The sequence below is a fragment of the Eupeodes corollae genome, chromosome 2 (genome assembly GCF_945859685.1).
Source record: "Eupeodes corollae chromosome 2, idEupCoro1.1, whole genome shotgun sequence".
Taxonomy (NCBI): Eukaryota; Metazoa; Arthropoda; class Insecta; order Diptera; family Syrphidae; genus Eupeodes; species Eupeodes corollae.
The window spans coordinates 80,022,787-80,043,517 of record NC_079148.1 but is presented as its reverse complement, the minus strand read 5'-3'; the positions used below and the strand labels follow the sequence as shown (position 1 = coordinate 80,043,517).

At 29.7% G+C, this 20,731-nt stretch overlaps 3 protein-coding genes and 1 long non-coding RNA gene across 4 annotated transcripts; 3 read left to right on the top strand and 1 right to left on the bottom strand.

Moving 5' to 3' along the window:
• The first annotated feature begins 224 nt into the window (after positions 1 to 224).
• Positions 225 to 19,904, top strand: LOC129944041 (serine/threonine-protein kinase S6KL). The gene is made up of 9 exons (XM_056053199.1): positions 225 to 597; positions 4,253 to 4,338; positions 4,839 to 5,046; positions 5,119 to 5,242; positions 5,306 to 5,404; positions 5,463 to 5,621; positions 8,596 to 8,684; positions 19,039 to 19,275; positions 19,680 to 19,904. The coding sequence occupies exons 1-9, from the start codon at positions 481 to 483 to the stop codon at positions 19,761 to 19,763; spliced, it is 1,203 nt and encodes a 400-aa protein (XP_055909174.1). The 5' UTR covers positions 225 to 480; the 3' UTR covers positions 19,764 to 19,904.
• On the top strand, positions 5,642 to 8,279 carry LOC129944043 (autophagy-related protein 101). The gene has a single exon (XM_056053202.1). The coding sequence runs from the start codon at positions 5,812 to 5,814 to the stop codon at positions 6,466 to 6,468; it is 657 nt and encodes a 218-aa protein (XP_055909177.1). The 5' UTR covers positions 5,642 to 5,811; the 3' UTR covers positions 6,469 to 8,279.
• LOC129944044 (uncharacterized) lies at positions 8,694 to 10,984 on the top strand. Its single transcript, XR_008781383.1, has 2 exons — positions 8,694 to 9,641; positions 9,702 to 10,984. It is a non-coding gene; the product is annotated as an uncharacterized LOC129944044 (long non-coding RNA).
• LOC129944042 (protein bangles and beads) lies at positions 10,819 to 16,299 on the bottom strand. Its single transcript, XM_056053201.1, has 2 exons — positions 16,137 to 16,299; positions 10,819 to 12,118 (listed from the first exon to the last, which is right to left on the bottom strand). Exon 2 carries the CDS (start codon positions 12,115 to 12,117, stop codon positions 11,353 to 11,355), a length of 765 nt encoding a protein of 254 aa, XP_055909176.1. The 5' UTR covers position 12,118; positions 16,137 to 16,299; the 3' UTR covers positions 10,819 to 11,352.
• Positions 19,905 to 20,731: the final 827 nt, after the last annotated feature.

Sequence of the window (20,731 nt, the reverse complement as noted above, 5' to 3'; positions counted from 1 at the left end):
TGATATAAGTGGTGAACTGACTTTAGCAGTGGTGAATTGATATTAGAATTAAGGTTGCATTAAAATTGACGTTTCAGCTTGTGGGCAAACTAGAATGACTGATTGGTTTCCGGTCTTTATATTGAGTTATTTTGAAATACAAGTTGAACTGACATTTTCTTTCTGTTGAGTTATAACTTGTAAGAGCAAGAGCACCTGAACTCCCAGTCCAGGTACAATAAATGACAGAAAAAGAAACAGAACGAACCTTGGAAAAATACGTCTCTCTATTTTTATTTATTATGTTCTGTGTCTGTGGTCTGTATTGTGAAAAAAGAAAGAAGTGAAAACGAAAAGGCAAAGGCAAAAATAGTGAAAAAATTTTCCCGTCTAAGCAAAAGTTAAAATTCTTTGTTTTTTAACTATGTAAACTCACTAAAGCTGGAAAGAAATTAATATTTTTGTTAAGATAATAGAATTGCATGATTTTTCATAAGTTTAATGGAAAATACTGCAAACAAACTTGAGAGAAAGACCCAAAGCCAGATTGATCTAAAACAACAGAAATGTGAGATTGCTAATTCTGATAGTTGCAGCAATTTAAATAGAAGTCATCAGGTAACACATGTTCACTTTTATAAGTTGTTTTATTTAAACTTTAATGATTTTATTGTCCATTGTATAAGTTCAAAATTGATTGCATCAATTATTGTATTAACTTTAGCATACCAACTGAGAGAATCCTTTTTTTGATACGCATTGTCTTAGGTATTTTTTATTTTCGCAATGTTGTTTTCATATTTTTGCTAGTTGCCTGCTGAAAAATAATTTTAGAAATACGTATATTATAGCACGTATGTAGCTTTATAATAAATTCATACGCAGTTTATTAAAAATGTTGGTGCTGTCATATTTTGGGAGACCAAGTAGGTAAACATGCTTTGTGGAATAGTTTATTGAACTAATGTTGTGGCCTTAATTGAAACACCATTTCAAAACATAGTCTGATCATTTTTATACTTTTTATTTTTGTGTACTATACAATACATAATTTATTTTCCATTCTAGTTTTTGCTAAAAATCCTTTGAGCACGGTTTTTTCCACATAAATAAATAAGAAGGAAACAGGTAGAATTATGTATTACCTTCGCCTTTTCTTTTATTCTTATTTTTGTAATTTTAAAAGAACAATATTTGAGAGTGGAAATATATGAGGAATCATCCATTTCCAATTCAGGTAGAATTTAAATCACACAGAAACGAACTTCTAGTACGCATATTGAAATGCAATCTTAAGTTATCTATTTAAAACACAAATAGTTTTTCGATTTTGCTGGGTGCCCAGAACAATTTAAAATAGTGACTCATTTCCCTAAGAAAGCTGGTCCCAGAGCATAAAACAAAAATATGGTATATATATTCAAAATCTGCGACAAGTAGACATCTATTTACGGTTTAAGGGTCCTTTTGAAATATTTTCGTTTGGGCTGATTTCTATGTTTGATATTTTGAGAAACTGTACTGATGTAGGTACATACCTATATAGTTTTGGTAATAATGTTAACCTTAATTTAATATCTTTAATTCAATTCAGGGTGGCTAAAAAATATTGTCGCATTAAGAAACTCGAATACATTTTTTTAGATAACTTTTATTTTATTTTAATTCATATACATAGTTTGAAAGATTATTACATTTTATTTAAAAATATTCAATGGTTGTCTAAAATGATATTGTTCAAATAGCCTCCCCATGATCGTTGACACATGAGCGATCAACTGCAATGTTGACCTCGGGATTGCTTGAATTATGTATATTTTAATTTATTCTTTCAAAAAAATCAAAATTTGTTTCGTAAACTTCCTATTTGCAACTATCCCAAAAAATAAAATCGGTCCTTGAGATCTGGAGGCCTGGGATTCAACGGAATCGAGAGTTTATTAGGAAATGTTCGTTACAATTCTGCCATAACTCAAATTGCCCAGTTGCAACAAATAATACAGAAATGTTTTCAAATGATATCTCAAAATCTGATAAAAATATATATTTTAAACATATAAATCCATCATCATCATCGTTAAAAAGAGACATTTATACAAATCTAAGCCAATTCTTTATAAACGCCATTAGTTATTTTAATAATGGACTTTATGTGGTACATTTTTTAAATAAAGATTTCAAATATTGGATTTGAATTATATTCTCCAGAAGTACTTTCTTTTTCCAAATGACGATTTTTACCATTTCATAAACATTTTCAATACTACAAAAACGACAAATCTCTTCATGTTCTGCGGCCATGCCTTAAATAATAGAAGAAGCTTTTTAATTTCTAATCCATCGAAGAAGAGATTCAACAAAACCAAATGCACGCATTGCCGATAAGAGAACTTGCCAAACTATTTATTTGTAAGCCTTTGAATATCAAGTGGAATAATGTTACTTTCACCAAAACGATGTTAAAATTTGTTCCACTGTTTGGTATGGTAATTCCTTTAGATTTGGTTTTTCATTGTTAAGTCAATAATTGACTAGGACATTGATTAATGAAAATAAAAATTGTTGTCAATAACATACAAAATTGACAAAAAGAATATTTGTTTTGCTCTCAAAAAAGTTGTATCACAATTATAAAGGTGTTGCCGTCGTGTTCTTTCTTCTTCTTCTCTAACAAAGGGGGATATAAACCCTCAGCCCATACCATTTTTTTTCCATTGGATTAATATTACCACTCCAGAGATATGTATGTTATTTTAGTACTTTTGTAAAAAAAAACGCATTTTACTCAATTGTAGCGCAACTGCATTGTGTAAACTTTTACAATCTACAGGCACATATCGGCTTATTACCGAAATTTTCGCGGTAATCGTCAAAACGATTACCATGAACGATATCGTCAATAATTTGCTTCACGTAACTTTATCACTATCGTCTCGTTCAATCGTTTTCAGTATAAGTTCGTTGAGTATATTATACTATGACTGAAATGTCAAAATAAACTCAACGATAGATAATGCTTGTTCAATAGCTTGAAAATGCTACTAAACTTGGGTTTTCTCAATGAGAAATTTTTAAAATTTGCAAGAAATGTATTGTTAATAAACATACCACCTATTTTGTGATGTTTATTGTTATTGTCACTTTTTGTGTTTTCATTTGTTGCCGCCGAAGATAAAACTATAATATCAAAATGTTTGTCCAATGTCTGATATTTTTGTAAATCAGCCATAAACCCAATTGGTCCAAGGGAGGGAAGTGAAGACAGGAAATATAAAAAAATAAGATTACTTTATGATGATATTATAAACAATAAATTTTCCAAACGGTTGTCGTTCTACATACAAAATGTATATACATTCAATATTAAAATTTGCTGAACTATTGAAACTTTGGGGCGGAGGAACATTGGTATATTGGACGGGCAACGATTGTAGTATCGCTCTTGCACCAAGCACTAATCCAAATTAGTTTTGGAAACAAACAATATTTTTGAAGCCAAGTTATTTCTGTGGATAAAATGGAGTCTTCATTTCCTTCTTTTCGACAAAATTGGGTTTATTACTGCAGCTGATTTACAAAAATATCACTCATTGGACAAATATTTTGATATTATAGTGGCATGTTTATTAACAATACATTTTTTGCAAATTTTCAAAATTTCCCATAGAGAAAAACCAAGTTTAATAACATTTTCAAGCTATTGAACAAGCATTATCTATCGTTGAGTTTATTTTGACATTTCAGTCATAGTATAATATACTCAACGAACTTATACTGAAAACGATTGAACGAGACGATAGTGATAAAGTTACGTGAACCAAATTATTGACGATATCGTTAATGATAATCGTTTTGACGATTATCATTTCGTAAATTACGGAATGACACCCCTGGTGCTTTTTTGCTGAACTTGCTGCTTTGTCGGCTTCCTCAATGCCACGGATATTTACATGACCAGGAGTCCACATCAGTTTTATTTTCTTTGGCATCATTGTAATCTTGTTTCTTATGAAGGAACACAATTTGAACCCCCCTCCATTTTTGCCATTGCTCGCAAAGACAATGGTTGAGTGTTGCTAATCACTAATTCAATGTTCTTTTAAAACTTTCCCTATGTGATTTTCTTTTCTTCTGGGACAAATAAAATTATTGAAAATAAAACTATACAAAATAGAAGACTGCAACTAGTCATACAAATTTTTAACACTACTTCTCAAAAGTCTAAACTATAATTAAGGATAAAATAATACTACAATTTTATTATTTCTTACAGAGTTCTGCTTGGAATTTAAATAGTTGTGTCAGCAATTGCTGCACCAGATCAGCAAACCCATTTAGAAGCAAAAAAACTCAAAGCACGTAAGTTATAGTTTTTTGTATTTTATTTAAGAATTGTAAAATCGCATAAAATTAATAATTGTTATAAAAAATGTTAAAACTGCAAAAAAAAATGTATTGTTTATTTTTGTTAGTTTTCTGGGTGCAACACATTGTAAATCTTAGTTTTTGCAACTCTCAACAATTCTTGTGTTTTTGGGCGCCATTCCGTATCTGAACAAGAAATTCCTTAAGAAAATGTTTGTTATCTCTATATTCAAAGAAGTGAATACATGGGGAAGTGGGAATAAAAAAAAATCAATTATCTTAGATGACTAATATTTTTTAAATGTAGACTGGATAACATTATTTACTTCAGCTTTTTTGTAACTGTGCAATTAAAAGTTAATCTTTTACCTCAAAATTTTTAAATCCTTAAAACTTTGATAAGAGCTTCTTTGAAGTTTAAATACATCTTCCCTTAAACAAAAAAAAACGTCTTTATTTTGTTTTAATTAATTATAAATTAAATATTGTTACAGATCTGATATATCCCGTTCCCATGAAACCTGGCATAGACCGCTCACAAATTGTATGTTCGATTCCCACTTTAAGAACACCAATCGAGTTGACGAATTCCAAATTGAACACCTGGTAGCTAGAGGTGCTTTTGCCTGTGTGTTCAAAGTATTTCCTAAGGACAAGCCTCAAGAGCATGCACTAGCTCTTAAAACAATAAAAAAGTCCAAGGTAATTTAAAGTACATTAATTAACAAATTCATATTCTATTGTGTAATTTTTTGTTTTTGTTTAATTTAAAAGGTTATTAAAAACAATTGTGTAAAACAAATTAAAGAAGAATCAGATATTCAAAAACTTTGTGGTCATCATCCCTTTATTGTTCAACATTTTGATTCTTGGCAAGATCGTCGTCATTTGTATATACGTATGTTTAATTTAATTTAAGAAATTTTGAAATCTCTATGTTCTTATAAAATAACTTTTTCAGTGTGCGAATACGTCTCCAACGGTGAGCTTTTATCAAAAATATCAAATTTTACAAATGAACTCATTCGACTTTATGTAGCGGAGATAGCAATTGCAATTGGTAAGCACATTTCATTGAAGATTGAATTTTGATTTTAATTTTATTTTGAATTTTTTAGATTTTCTTCACAACGCTGGAGTAATATATCGCGATGCAAAACCAGAAAATATTCTTCTAACACACAATTTTCACATAAAAATAACCGATTTTGGTCTAAGTAAATGGTTAAAGTTAGGAGCCAAAACAAGGACAATGTGTGGCACTCATCAATACATGGGTATGCTGATTTAAATCATAAAACCAAAAACTCAGAAATTTGTATTGTTAATGTGTTAAAAATAACTCGTGATCAAGATTTCTTTGTTATAAGTTAAAAGAAAAAGACGAAAGAAGGAAGACCGCCGTTTCTAATGAGAACTGTATAGGTTTCTCGTCATTATTTGTCCGTAAAAAACAAAAAAGACAACATGAATGCTCGATCGCAGGTATTCGAATTGACCATGGAAGGTCGGCAGGTTGATGAAGCCATATCTAGTATTTTTCATACAGTGTTGTTTCATCGGTGCTTGGGCAAATACATGTATACCGGCGAAACCCAATATTCAATTGGCACAGTCGGGTACACAGACGTAGATTGTGATTTCATTGATTTTACTTACGTATGTTGTGCCTCGGACTTTCTTAATCGCACTGTTAAGCGGGCTATCAATCTCTTTAGTGAACAACTTCGTAGCAACGATAGCAGCGGTTCTGGTCAAATCAGCTTAGAATTCTTTCAAAAGAAAAAGAGTCGCTGGCCTTTTCAACAGGAATGTATTCCATGGGAAGTGTGGACAGTTCGTTTGGATTTAATTAAATATGACAACGAAGACGACCGCCAATTGTCCCGTGAAAATGTCAGCGATCTTTTAACCGAAAAGGTCGTATACATTACCGAAGTAATGAATCGCGAAGACTATGTCCCCAAGACACCAATACAAAATGAAATAGATCTTATTTTTGATACATCATATCCGGATGTTCAACCCTATTTGTTCAAGTTCGATTATAATACGTCGGGCACAAATACCCCATCAGTAAGCAACACTATGAAGAAAATACTAAGAGAGACGCTAGCTTTATGACTGACCAAAGTCCATTCAATTCCAAAAAAATCAGTGGTTTTTTATTTTTATCGATTGTTAGTTGTTGAATTGATTTTATTTATTCAGCTCTTTGACATTTTCTTTGTGTCCGATCACAAAAAATGCTTGACAAAATTAATCTTTTGAAATACTTATTTCTTTTTATTTTTCAATTAGGTTTCAATTAAAATAGAGAAAATGAAAAAAAAAATTATTTAAAATAATAAAAAAAACAGTATGTTTCATATCACAGAGCAACACAAATTTAGTTCTCCAAAATAATGTTTCTCTTAAACTAGTGTTAAAATTGGTATTGTTAGTTCGATAAAGTAAAAAATAAACTACAATAAAATGAAATAACAAAAAACAAAATAACACAATTTTTCAAACCTTAAATTCTCTTTTAAATTAAATATATTAAAAGTCAAAGCGGTTTGTCGTTTTATATTTTTCTTTAACCAAAACAAACAACGTACTTACTTGTTTTCTGTCCTATTAAGTAATTATTAAAGATCCTAAGTGTCGTTATTGGTGGTTTGTGCGTTAGCTTTAATTAATCGTGAAATTTATAAGTTATCACCTATCTAAATTGCATTACAAAAAGACACCCGGATAGTAATAGAAAAATTAAACAAATTTTGATTTTTAAATTAATGTATGTACATACATACACACTTGAATTAGTGATGTTCATTTTTCATATTGGGAAGTTTAGAGCCATTGACCTACAAAAGCACTTATTATGTTATAAATTATAAGAAGTGATTGAACTTCAAAAACTATAATGAAGATTTTGTTTATAAGGCAATTAGAAACACATAACTTTCGCATGCATGAAGTGGCGATGGAGTTTGATAGGAAACAACGTTTTAAAATAATTAATTTTATTGATGTGCTATGATTAGAATTGTTGAAAAACATTTATGCTGACATTAAACATGAGTAGTAGGTGACCTCTTTGGCTTTAGGTCAAAAATGAACATTTTTTTTTGGCTTGCTACGTTTTGTTTAGGCCATAGGGCCACTTAACCATTTTTAAGTAACAAATAGTTTTGTAAAGTGCTGAGTTCTGCGAAGTAACTCGTCTCTGGGAGAGATGGCACTATAAAAGCCCGTATATATTATATAAGAAAACTTAAAGTGCCGTGGTGAGTACGGAATATTAATATTTTAAAACGAAAGTTTCAGACATTGTTCTTATAAGATTTCGAACAAATTTCTATATTGGGCCCGACAAAAATAGCGACTATGATTTTTCTATTGCTAATTTTTTTTTTTGCAAATATTCTTTTAATTCAGTAAACGTGAGTTCTTCCGATTTTATTTCGTAATGAAAAAAAGTGTTGTTTCTTTGTATGTACATATTTAAAAGTTTAAGTCAATGTCGCTCAAACAAATTAATTTAAATTTAATTGTGAATGATCAAAATGATTTTTTGTTACTCCATATAAAAATATTGGTCAAATAAATTACATAATTGTACTTTAATTTGCACTTTCTGCTGGGTTAAGAATAAAAAGGAAACATAAAACGAACGAATAAATAATATCAATACCAAATATCCACACAAAATAAATGTATGTTATTTATTTGTTTATTTTCTTTCAAAAACACAATTTTTAAAAATATTTAAATGCATATACAAAAAACAATCAATTGAATGTACGAGCATTGGTTGTATTGAAACCATAATTTAAGCGTGAAAAGAACAGACAAAAAACTTATTTGTTAGATTTAAAATAGATTTAAATTAGTTTTAAAACTAAAGTATAAATTATTTTGTAAGTGTAAATAAAAGATATAAAAATGTATTTGTTGTGATTATTTTATATAAAAAAAATAAAATATATGTTAATATATGTGAATAAAAGTTGTGTGAGAATTTCATTTCCGAGTCTCACAATTTGTGGGAATATGCAGTTTATCTTGTATTTAGTTATATGTTCTTTGAAAAACTACCTTTCACAGAGACAATTAAATAAACTAGTTATTAGACTATATAGTCAAATCAAATTGATAGTAGGGATTTTTGATAGCAGACTTTTGTTTTCGAAAAATATCCCCTAAAATAATTTTCACTTATACAGGTAAGTTGTGAATAAAACAAAATGTATTTTATCTTTTCAGCACCGGAGATTCTGCGCAGTGAACCATACGGACATTCAGTAGATTGGTGGGCACTTGGAGTGATAATTTTTCAGATGTACACTAAAAAAGTAAGTTTTCTATTAATTCAACAAAAATATAAAGGTATAAATTAGAATATAAATGTTAAAAGGTGATTTGATGTTGCATGTTTATTCGAAATAAACTTTTAACTAAAGATCTTAGTACCACTCCACAGTTCGAATTACCTGTCATCAGGTAATCAGGTGAGTGGTACCTTTTGCATCCGAAAGAGAATGCGTTAAGAAAATGTTAATACAAAGAATATATACAATATAAAATTGACTTATATATCATATACATCCGGTTATATCCGGTGTTCAAATTTTGTATGTTTGCAAGATTTTAATTTATTTACGGCTGAGGTCAAAATATTAAATTCTGCACTCGTTTTCAAAAGTTATCTTCCCCTCTCGAGTTGCTTAAAAAAAAAGCGAAACTTAAAAATTCTGCAAATAAGAAAATATGATTCAAATTTACAAAATTTTGCATTTATTCTTTTTTCGTAGTTCCTTAAAAACGATAGATATTAAATTTTGTATTTAATCATCATTTCATCTTAAATTTTGTATTTAATCATTATTTCATGTTTCTGGCGATATATTCCGGGATGTGCTTTTTTTTTACAAGTTTTGCACTCGATTAAGTTGAATGGAAATTGTTTTTGTTGCATCACAGATCTTGATTGAAAAAATTATAATTTGTTCATAAATGCTTGGCGTTCGTTTTAGGTTTATTGTAGGACATATGCTTACTAAAAACTAATAAGAATATATTCGAAAGTAAATAAGATACAGTGGTGGTCCAGTATAACGAATGCCGATATAACGAATGTTCGATATTACGAACACTTTTTTCAAGTCCATTAGGTATTCTATATAACGAGTAAAAAAAGGTGAGGAATTTGATTAGCAGGATGATATTCCTCTATCAGTTCTCCGTAATCAAGACGATAATATGATTGTGTAGCAAATACGGTGGCTTCTATGAAAAGTATTTTCTCAGAGGTAAATTTTAAATTGCAAAAACTGTTTTGTAAGCTATGAAGTCTTACACAATTTTTTCAGACTGAAATCCGAATCATATCCGAAATTTTGACAGTTGCATCCAATGGGCAGAACAAAATGGAATTGAAAATTCTTAAGTCTTAGTTCTAAGAAGTTTACGGGCAGAGGCATTTAAATGAAGTTATATTATATATGTTTTTTTTTATTCTGTTAAGTGAAGTATGTAAGAATTGTTTTTTAGAAGTTTGAAATAAATTAATGATAGATACAAATGTACTTTCTATTAACCTAAGGATTTGTATGAAAAAAAAAGTTTCGATATAACGAATTAACTCTGGACATTATATCGTTCGTTATACTGGAATACCAATGTACTGAGACTATTTAAAGGCAAAGTGTAAGCACTAGTTTACAGATTTGGAAAACTATAACAAATGTTACTGAAAAAAAAGTACTTATGAATTTCCCAAGTAGCACGCATTTCAATTTTGGAACAAGTGAACTAAAAAACATTCGCATTACTTTATATTTTTCTTGAAACAACTAAATTACTAAACATTTCTAAATAGTTTTTTTTTGTGATCCTTAAAAACAGATAATAAAAGTTGCAATAACAAAGCCTCAAAGGTATATTATTTTCGAATGTTAAAAATTTTAATCTTAAAAACCTGTCTTGTAAGATTGATCTTGATGCTCATCAAAATCCTTGTTGACGTACGTTGATCTTATTTTGTTTCTTTGTAAAATAAATTGTCAAACTATCCATCACCCTCATTAATGAGGGCAAAACAAAGTACATGCTGTCGTCAAGGAAGGACATACAACACCGACGTCTTGGTCAAAACGTCACAATCGACAGACGTAACTTTGAGGTAGTCAAGGACTTCATCTACTTAGGCTCCGCTGTAAACGCAGAAAACAACACCAGCGCTGACAGGAAGACCTCCAATCAGGTGGCGCGCACAAGTGGAAGGTGACCTCACCCAACCTGGAGCGCGAAACTGGAGACATCTAGCTAGGGACCGAGCTAGATAGAGAAGTTTGTTGGGTGAGGCCCTAGTTCACACAGGACTGTAGCGCCACCTTAAGTAAGTAAGTCAGTAATCCATCACCCCTGCGGTCTCTTCAAAAGCAATGATTTTAATTGCTTTCATATTAAATCTTAAATTAAAGAAAATACAATTTTTATTTTTCGTTTATTTTAAATCTTTCAGTCTAAAGGACATACAGAGTTGAGTAAAAGTAGTATTCCTTTGCAATCCTCATTTTTTTTACAATAACGTACTCACGCATAACAAGAACTCATTTAAGAGTTTTATATTAAAATGCTTTATAACTATTTTTTTAAATATATAATATTTAAATTAAATATTATATTACAAACTGTTCACAAAACTATATTTTTAGTAGATTTGTATTTCAAAACGTTGTACAATCCCCAAAAAGTAGTATAATTAGATATTATTAATATTATTAAGGCACTTCATAAATTATATTTATTTACATAAATAAATTGTGTAGGGAAAAAACAACAGGTTAGTTAATAAAAGCTACCCTATTAAATAATGCAATTCGGTTAAAAAAATTCTTGTTCAAATGAATAGTTCCGTTTGTATGCTGTGTTAAGCTATATGAAGTTGAAAAAATATTTTTTCTTAAATAATGGAAATTATATTTGTGATGCATCCTTAACAGAGGCATGGACTTGCTTTTATTTAGATTTATTGCTTTCGTTTGATTCCTCGCTTTCTTTCGATTCGGCTGATTCATCAGATTTGCTTGCTTCAGAAGTGTGATCGTGCTTCTCTTTAGGCGCTTCAGTTGGTTTAACTTCTGAACTGGGCTTTGGAGTTTCTGTGGATTTTGGGATTGTGTTATCTGTTTTATTTTCGCCAGCTGCTTCTGGTTTAGTTGCTGATTCAGTTGGCTTTGCCTCGGTTGTTGGGACATCGGTTTTCTGTTCTGCCGAAGCAAGTGTTGTGCATTCTGTGCTCGAAATGGCATCTGAATCCGTCTTTGATTCTTCTTTCTTAGAAGTTTCTTCTGCTTCAGGTGATGAAGCTGTGGATTTCGCTTCTCCGATCTCGACACCTTCCTTTGGTTCAGCTCTTACTCCAGCAACTGGTACAACAGGTTCTATGTCTTCCCTAGCTTTAATTGGCAAAGATTTAGGAGCTTCTGGAAGCTCGTCTTCTATAGCTTCTTTTACTTCGTCGGCTATCTTTGTAAGCTTGGATTCAATATCAAGTTTCGGGAGACTGTCCGCTGTTGCTGTTATATTACTTAGGACGGCACTTATCCCCTCTTCCATTGTGCTTAGACTATCGGATGATTTTTTTATCAATTCATCGGCCTCCGTTGCTGCTTCACTAACCATTTCAGCTGCCTTTTGAAGAACTGATACTTCTTCATCAGGAACAGGGAATGCTAGAGCACACGCAACTACTGAGAGCAGTATTACAATTTGGAAATTCATTCTGAAATTATAAATTATAAATTTGAATAATTATTATTGTCATTATTTAATTTCATTGTTGATGATAATTCTAAAAGAAATCGTTTTTTTTTTCATATACGAAAGCTAGATTCAATCGACAAAATGTTTATTATGTAGCTTTTAGTCAATATATAAATGAGAATTTCTAAATATGAAATTTAAATAAACTTAATTCCTTGATTTTCTTCTTTGTAATCCTCGTAATAGATTTACAAATTGCTATTTAAGTCAATTGGTTCTGCTCAAGAGTTGTGTCTGATCAATTGTATTTTATACTCGGCCTTTGAGAAAACACATTTGAATTAAATTTAAGTATGTACATATTCTTCAACTACCTACACAATTGGTCGTAGCAATATTTAAATCTCATCCATAAATATGCCCTAGTTTTTTTTTTCTGTTGGTAGGCTAAATAAAAAAATAGAACAATCCGAAAACAAGGAGTAAAAATAGGAGATTGAAGATGGATAGTGGAAAGTGTTTGCTTGAATGAAGTTACAAAGTTTTTAAAACATTTATTTTTTCTTTTAATGACGCAGGTGAGTTGTCTTAAAAAGAAATAAGTCAAAGCTATGCGCAATCATCAATTTTCTTCTATGAGCTTATTCTTTTAACTACAATCACACCTCACAAACTAACAGTCATAGTATTTCTTTTAGTATTTCTCACTGATGAAGTTTTTTGGCTACTTTTGTTACATATGAAACTAAAAAGTACTTGAACCCATTACCTTTAAAGACACTTTCATATGTCAGCATTAAAATTGAGATATTTGAAGGGAAAACAAAACATTCTGTAAACAATTTTTTTTATTTTTTTTTTTGATGACTTTAATTCATTGGCAACGTTTAATGAACATAATGGACTAAGATTTTATGTACATATATAACGATAGCTAAAGCAATGATAGAAGTCAACCGAAACATTATTAGCAAACTTCTATTGAAAAATCACTACTAAACCCGAACTTTATAAGAAAAAAAAATCCAAAATTATAACATGCATTTACTTAAAACCTGAAGCAAAATTAAGATACATATTTGAAATCTCATTAATATACATTTAAATTGTACATATTTGTGTGTTTTTATAAACGTCGAAAATCTGCGTTGCAATCGGGTTTCTGCTTTGTTGCATTAATGAACACACTAATTCTGCAGAACATGGTTAGGTCTACTTAATTACGATTTTGAATAGTCAGACAAAAATAAGAAATTGCTGCCACGTAACCAAGATACATTCAAAGCAATCGCTTTTTACAATTTTCCAACTTTAAATCCCTTCGCTGCTTCTGCAGTCAAAATAATAAGGATGCACATAAGCTGTGCAACGCTGATGTCTTTTATAATGTTTTTGAACATATCTTCTGCAATCGTCTGCGTTTGTTCGATCGCATATATAACTTTATGAACATGTCTAACGCAGATCTAAGAAAGGTAAACCCTATCTTAAATAATATTTTTAGTTTATTATTTCGAAAACTGATTAGGTATTCTGACAGTCGTAGAACGTTAAGATAATATGGTATATACAAAATCTAATAATAACGATACAACAAATGGCGCAAAAATATTAAAATTTTTAAAAACTATGAAGTGTAGTATATGGTATACAAATTTAATCATTAATAAAGTTCTTATCTAAAGACGCAACGAAAAGTAGTTAAGAAACAAACGCATTCAGTACACGTCTTTTTATGCAAATCACAAATAAAAATTGCAAGCAGATAGAAAAGGAGTGGCAGTTTTATTTTGTAGCTATTTGCAATAATTATTGATAATGAAAAAACAAATCACGTACATTTTTTTAAAGTTTTTAACTTTTTTTTATTTCAAGTAGGATATGTAAATATTTGAAGCGTATCTACGTACATACATATATATTTAGTTAGTTTAGGTAATTGACAAGAAGTTTTGAAAATTCTTCTTAAAAATAATTGATTTATTGTATTCATCTCAGATTTACTAAACAGAACTAAAATTGATCTAATGTTCAACCTCTTTAAAAAGTTAAACATATATTATTTTATTATTACACTATTCGAATTATTACACTATGTCCTGAATTTGTATCTTGCCTTTAAATTTTTTTATCACATCAGGTTTTTGAAAATTCTAAAGATAACCAAAGCTTAGTTAAAATTCAATATATCGCTTAACAATAAATTTAATGGTCATATTGTTAAATACAAATCGTTGTCTTCTAGATACAATTTAAATCATACTTAGTTTCTAAAAATTTCCATTATTTATGAATATTTATTTGAAATTTTGAGCCAATCTTGTATTTAATACATTCATAGTTAAAAAAAATGTTTTTGAATTAGTTTTTAGTTCTGATTTACATACTCTCTTCAAACTGACTAAAGAAATGGTCCTTATATTATGTTCAGACACGATAGACGACGCATTTGCCATGTTCTTAATCCTAAGCAATAATTATGGTATCTTATATATTATATTTATATTTTGTAATATATAATTTAAAAACTTGATATGATAGAATTGTTTAGACGATAGATTCGTTACAAGAAACAAAAAAACACTTTACCTTCTTCTTTAAAAAAACTGTTTTAGCACAAAGAATTCAACATTTATTTAAGATTAATTTGAGACAAGTAGAATTAAACAACTTATGCCGGGTTTTCGAACATTTCATGATATGGTATAAGTATTTCAATTAAATGTTATGATATATTTTGAAAACCATCACGACTTTAATCGAAAAACGCTACTCCATGAATTTAAATAGATGGATAGACTAAAAAAGCCTTGTGAATTTGTTTTTTGATACATGACAAAGTAATATCTCAAAAACCACGCTTAATATAATAATTTGAAGTTGGATTCGATTAAGACTATAGAAACCGATAAAAATTTTTATTTGATTCCCAGGAACAAAACCTTGTCGGACAGTGTTATTATATAAAAAAAAACAATCATACTTTATGTTTCACCAAAATAAACTTAACTATACAAGTTTTTAATTTATACTTTGCTCTATCTTTTTTGTTTCTTATAATACGATAAACGCGATTACTCGATCCTATTCATACTACAACCTTTTGCCTTATTATGAATAACAAACATTTGTTTGACTACCTTTTTTTTAGAATTTTTAGTTAACCTTGGCAATAAAATTCAATAGGTAAAGATTTGTAGTACTTTAAGTCCAAACGAATTATTAACCAACTGATTTATTTCTAGGAAAGGAACGTTAAGGTAGCTATAAAATATTTCTCTTAATCTATCTAAAATATGGTCTTAAATTAAAAACTGAAAACAAAAAAAAATAGAATCGTACACTACTTCAAATGGTGCACTTTTCAAAAAAAAATCTGTTAATTTGAATTGATTGAAAATCCAAAGTTGAAAACGTTAGTTCTAAATAAATTAAAACAATTTCATATTTTTTTTCAATCAAGTTGGTTCTATTTATTTTTTTAACTATTGGAAAATTTAAAAAGAAAATATTTGTTTAAATAAATTTGGTGTACGCTTAAAATTCATATCAACTACTTTTATTTTTTGTTGTTTATTCAACTTTCCGCAGAAAGGGACAGTCAAGATACAGAATTTTCTGGAAGAGTTTTAAAAATCTTAACTAGTCATTATATACCTTAGTTTTTATCTAAAAATGTAAACCTACACCACAAAAATAAATAGCTGTTTAAAAAAACTAAGAGCGACAGCAAAATTTCTAATCGTTATAAAGACATTGTTTTTGATAAAATATCCTTTAATATCCAATAATTTTCTGATAATTCGAATTCAGTGCATCAGAAATGGACATTTTCGTAAGATTGAAAGTTTTTAAGATATTCCAAATGATTTAATAATATCGTTTTAACTAGATTGTAGCGCTACACGCAATTATATATTTAAACAGACTTAACTGCGTATTATAAATGATTAATTTAATTAACAGTCCTTTTAAAATGTTATACATTATTATGCACTAAACACACCAAAGAAAAAACTTAAATCACTTGAACTCACCCGTATATAAAGTTTAAACTACAGGCTATAAAAAGAACGTTATAAACTAACTCCAGAATGTTCCACTATAGGATTCTTTTTTTTTTAAAATATTTTTTTGAAATACACGATCGCGTATAAGCTGTGTGCTCGGTAGTAGGTTTGTAATCCGTTTGAAGATATTTTCCATTTTTAGTCAGAATATATACGCCATGGATGAAATCTTTATTGTTATGCTGTGTCTTTTGAGTCTCTTTGTTGCTTTGATTAATAATATACCCTATGTGAAGTTTAGTATAGTGTAACTATTATATTATATACAGCAACAATGAGGCGGATGAATTTAGTACGGCTATGGTGATAAAGTGCGGTAAATCTAAGACGGTTGATTTTTGTGGGAGTGGGATTGAGTAATTTATGGACAAAGGGAAGCCCAGAGGGTAAATATTCCGGATGGGATTTTTTTCTTTTTTTTGTTGTATCTAACGACAACAAGTGGAATATATGCTAAATGTAAATCATCATCCACTTTAAGGTAAGAATGATATAAATTAGTATGATAACACAGTGCAGATCAATTGGTTAGTCTTTTCTTATTCACTTTTTGTATATAAAGATTGCAAAAAAGAACAATCGAATAGAGCCTTTTGCTAAACATTGAAACTTTATTAGGAAACATTTTGCTTATATAAACAACAACAAAGCAGTACCCGTGGCGTTATGGTGAGTGCGTAGGACTGTCATGCTAGCGGTCTTGTCTGTATGTGCCATCTAAAGTTTTTTTTCACAGGTACTACTTTTGCCATCAGGAATCGACAAATCCTCAAAATTAATTCTTGTCATGAAAAGTGCTTTCTCAAATAAGCCGTTCGGATTCGTCTTAAAACTGTAGGTCCCTTTCATCATTTCAAAAGTTCGTCCGAAAAGCAGATTTGTGATTGTATTTTCTGTCTACCGGTTGGATAGGTGATCATACGGTCGGCTCCCTTGCTATTAGATTTTCATCACAAATAAGAAACCTGACATATTAATTCAAATGTGAAATTAAAAAAGGATAACAAAAAAAAGTAGCCTTGCAACTTATTTTTATAAGTTATAACGATCACCAGAGTCATAAAAACAATGAATAGAAAATAAAGTTTAATTAACATTTTGAATAATATTAGAATAGACGGTTTCTTTCAGACTATATATATCTAAGGCCATAATTAAATTCTTATATGGATTGCTGTATGCAAATTTGCTTTGAAGATATAATAGCTGAAACAATCATGGATAAAAGGTGACACCATCTACCAACAAAATAGTTTTATGCTGTCGAAAATGCTTACTCAGTAGAGGTTAATCTAACTAACATAACATATTTTGGAAGAAAACTATAGGTTGAAGATCTGAGTGTTGACAACGAAAATATTGTTATTACTTTCGAAAGGATTTTTATCGCTAAGCCGAATAAGTGAAAAACAAACTGTTTTGACCTCAACGGGTTCCATAGGATGATCCTTATGATCTGTCTTCCTATTAACATTATATTCAGCTACTTCAAATGCAATCTTTCTACCAGATTGTCAATAATAATTAAATATGTCTTCATCAAGTCAATAATGGTAAATTGATGCCTCTTATTTATTCACTGAGACGGAGTTTTTAACGCCTGCGTACATTTGAATTTGTACATTTTGACTTCTATAGAACTAACTATGGCAATAATTAATCTTTTAATCGGATGAGCAAAATATAAAACCTTAACTCTTCGTCTATCGACTTAAATCTAAATAAAGTCGATGAAAGTCATTGTTTAGAACCGGGTGCAGCGTTTGCGTATTTAAACATGCTGTTATAATGAGCTTCTAGTCGTAGATTGCCGCTGAATGCTGAAGTGTGTAGATAGAAAAAGGTTTTCGAAAACCAAGTCTATACATCAAGAGAATGTTTTTTTTTAAGTTTAAAGTATACACAATCTAGACACATTTCAGAACGAATCATTTTTTTGAATGTACCTAACTTAAGAGACTGCATATTGTGTACGTAGCTACGAATAGAGCGCGAAATTGAAAAAAAATAATATTGTGCAAGAAGCAAGAAGAAAATTTTAAAGATGAAAAGTAGTATAAAATCGAAAGATTAAGTTACGGAACGACAACAACTAACGAACTAGTAGGAACATAGGTACTCGCTATTAAGGTACTTTTTAAGTTTTTCTGTACAACCTTAATAACAAAAACAAATGAAGAGGCTTAGGATAAAGCTAGATTGTAAACACTGGTTTCTCTGATTGCTCTTTTCATTTTGAGTTCATGTTGCAAAGGTCACGTGGACTCTTAACAATTTTTTTTAAGAAAAAAAATAAAAAAATTGGTGTAAGGTTCCTCCATTGAATACAATCAAATTGGATAATGAGTCTCGTTTCACTCGCAGGGGGTCAAAAAATTTCCGTCATGACGTATCACAATTCATAAGAAAATAAGCTCACATTGGAATGCAAGTATAATTTTTTTATTGCATTGATGGAAATTAAATTACCAAGCTATTTACAAAGTTAATCAATTTGGGTAAATTAGGGAATGAGTCAGATAAGGAAATATAACTTGTGGGATCAGCCAAAACAACCAGCCTGAGTGGAAAAGTACCAGCCAGCATTGTGTTATTATTATCATATACTTGTACATATTTATGCATATAATTTATACATATGTAGCATGTATGTTGTGGTTTGATGATTGAAAATCCGATTATGTACACTTTGGATCTTCCGGAATTTGTTTAGTTTTATGTTCATAATTTCTTTAACATGATAAAAGGAAATCACATTTGTAATCGCTTGTAGATATTGCATTTTGCATTTTTCGAAGTCGATAGTAAAAAAGCTAACACCTCTTTAGTTTAGTTTTAATCAGATTTATTTTGTGTTTCGTACTTACAGTTTCCTAACTTCGAGGAAGTCATGAAAATATCAGTTTCATCCGATGACGACAAAAATAATTCGGTATCGAAAAAAAACTTCTTCCCAGAGGAATTCGATTCCATTAACCCGGACGGAAAAGACATACTTATAAGGCTTTTGGATATAAACCCTAAAACCCGTTTACATTCTGTTATAAGCTTGCAAAAAATTGCACTTTACAAAAATTTTAAAATTGATAAGAAATATATTCAAAATGTAAGTAAACTTTAATATTATTTACTTTAGTTGACATAAATTAATTTAAAGCATATAATTTGTCGATTGCTTAAAAAAATTCAAAACTTTTTTGTTAATACATTTTTTAAAAATTTAAATATACTAAAACATTTTAACATTGACCAGCATATCATGTTTGTAAAGACTTTAAAAAGATTATAAGTTTAGAAATCGTTCCAATATTTAAGTGCGTGTCATTTTGTTTTACACAATTATTTTGACCTTTTAAAATTGACAATAAAATGTTCTGCTATTCTACGTAAAGTGTACGATATCTACAATATTTTCCGAATTGATGAATGTAAAATTTAAATTTGGCCAACAATCAAAATATAACAAGTACTAAACAATTAATGATTAGTGTACTATTTTTCGTGTTTCAGATATCCCCAATGGACATAATAAAAAAGGAAAACATACTTCTATATAATTCCGCTGAAGAATCAACCTTTGACTTCCAGTTCTAGTACAACATTGCTTCCAAGAAGTAATAAAAAACAATTAGTAACTATTGTATTCCTTAAAAAAAGTCTTATAAAATATTTTGCATACAATACAAAATAAAATATTTCTGTCAATGCACAATAAATATTAGAGGCAACCGTTTACATTTCTTTTTTTTCCTCCATAACACATTTATTTGTTAATTTTTTGTTTGCAATGGACCTGTGCCAGCGGAATTAAAAAGAGAACTAAATGACTTTAAGGGTTTGGTACCCTCAGCTTGAAAAGTTTTTAAATACTGCAAAAAGAGTTTTGACTAATGGGTGCATTTAATTTGTATTTTAACTAGCGGTTATTTTTCAATTGGGTTGGTATTTTAACATGAATAAACTGATGCTTGAACAGCTTTTCCAAAATTGGCAAATTTCTTTATTTGGTATACGATTTTTTTTTTAGCGATGAAGATCGCTTTTGGAGTGATGATAATTCTCAAGTGTAGTTTACAATCATAAACACTGACTGTTTGGGCGTGTTTGATGGTTTGGTGAAATAATTGGTCCGTACTTCTTTAAAAACGATGGTGGTCAGCACGTTGCAATCAGTGAGGAACAAAACGGCCGGCGAGGCGGTGTCGTACGGCTCGTGTCACAATTGATTTATTGAAGGAAACTTTTGGTAACCGCATAGTTTAACATTACGAATCAGAGAATTGACTACCAAAATCATGCGACTTCACGCCGCTTGACTATTTTCTGTGAAGTACCCAATCTAAGCCAAAAAGCCCGAAACAATTGACTTCTGGAAGGACAAAATTTGCGGCGTTATTGCCGATAAACAGCCACAAATGTAGAAAAAAGTCATCTAAAAGTGATACTAAATTTTTATTTTACCATCGATTTTGAAGAGATAGAAGATCCTGACAACTCTTTAATATTAATATTCTTATAATAATTATGCTAATGAAAAATGAAATTAAAAAAAAACACAATAT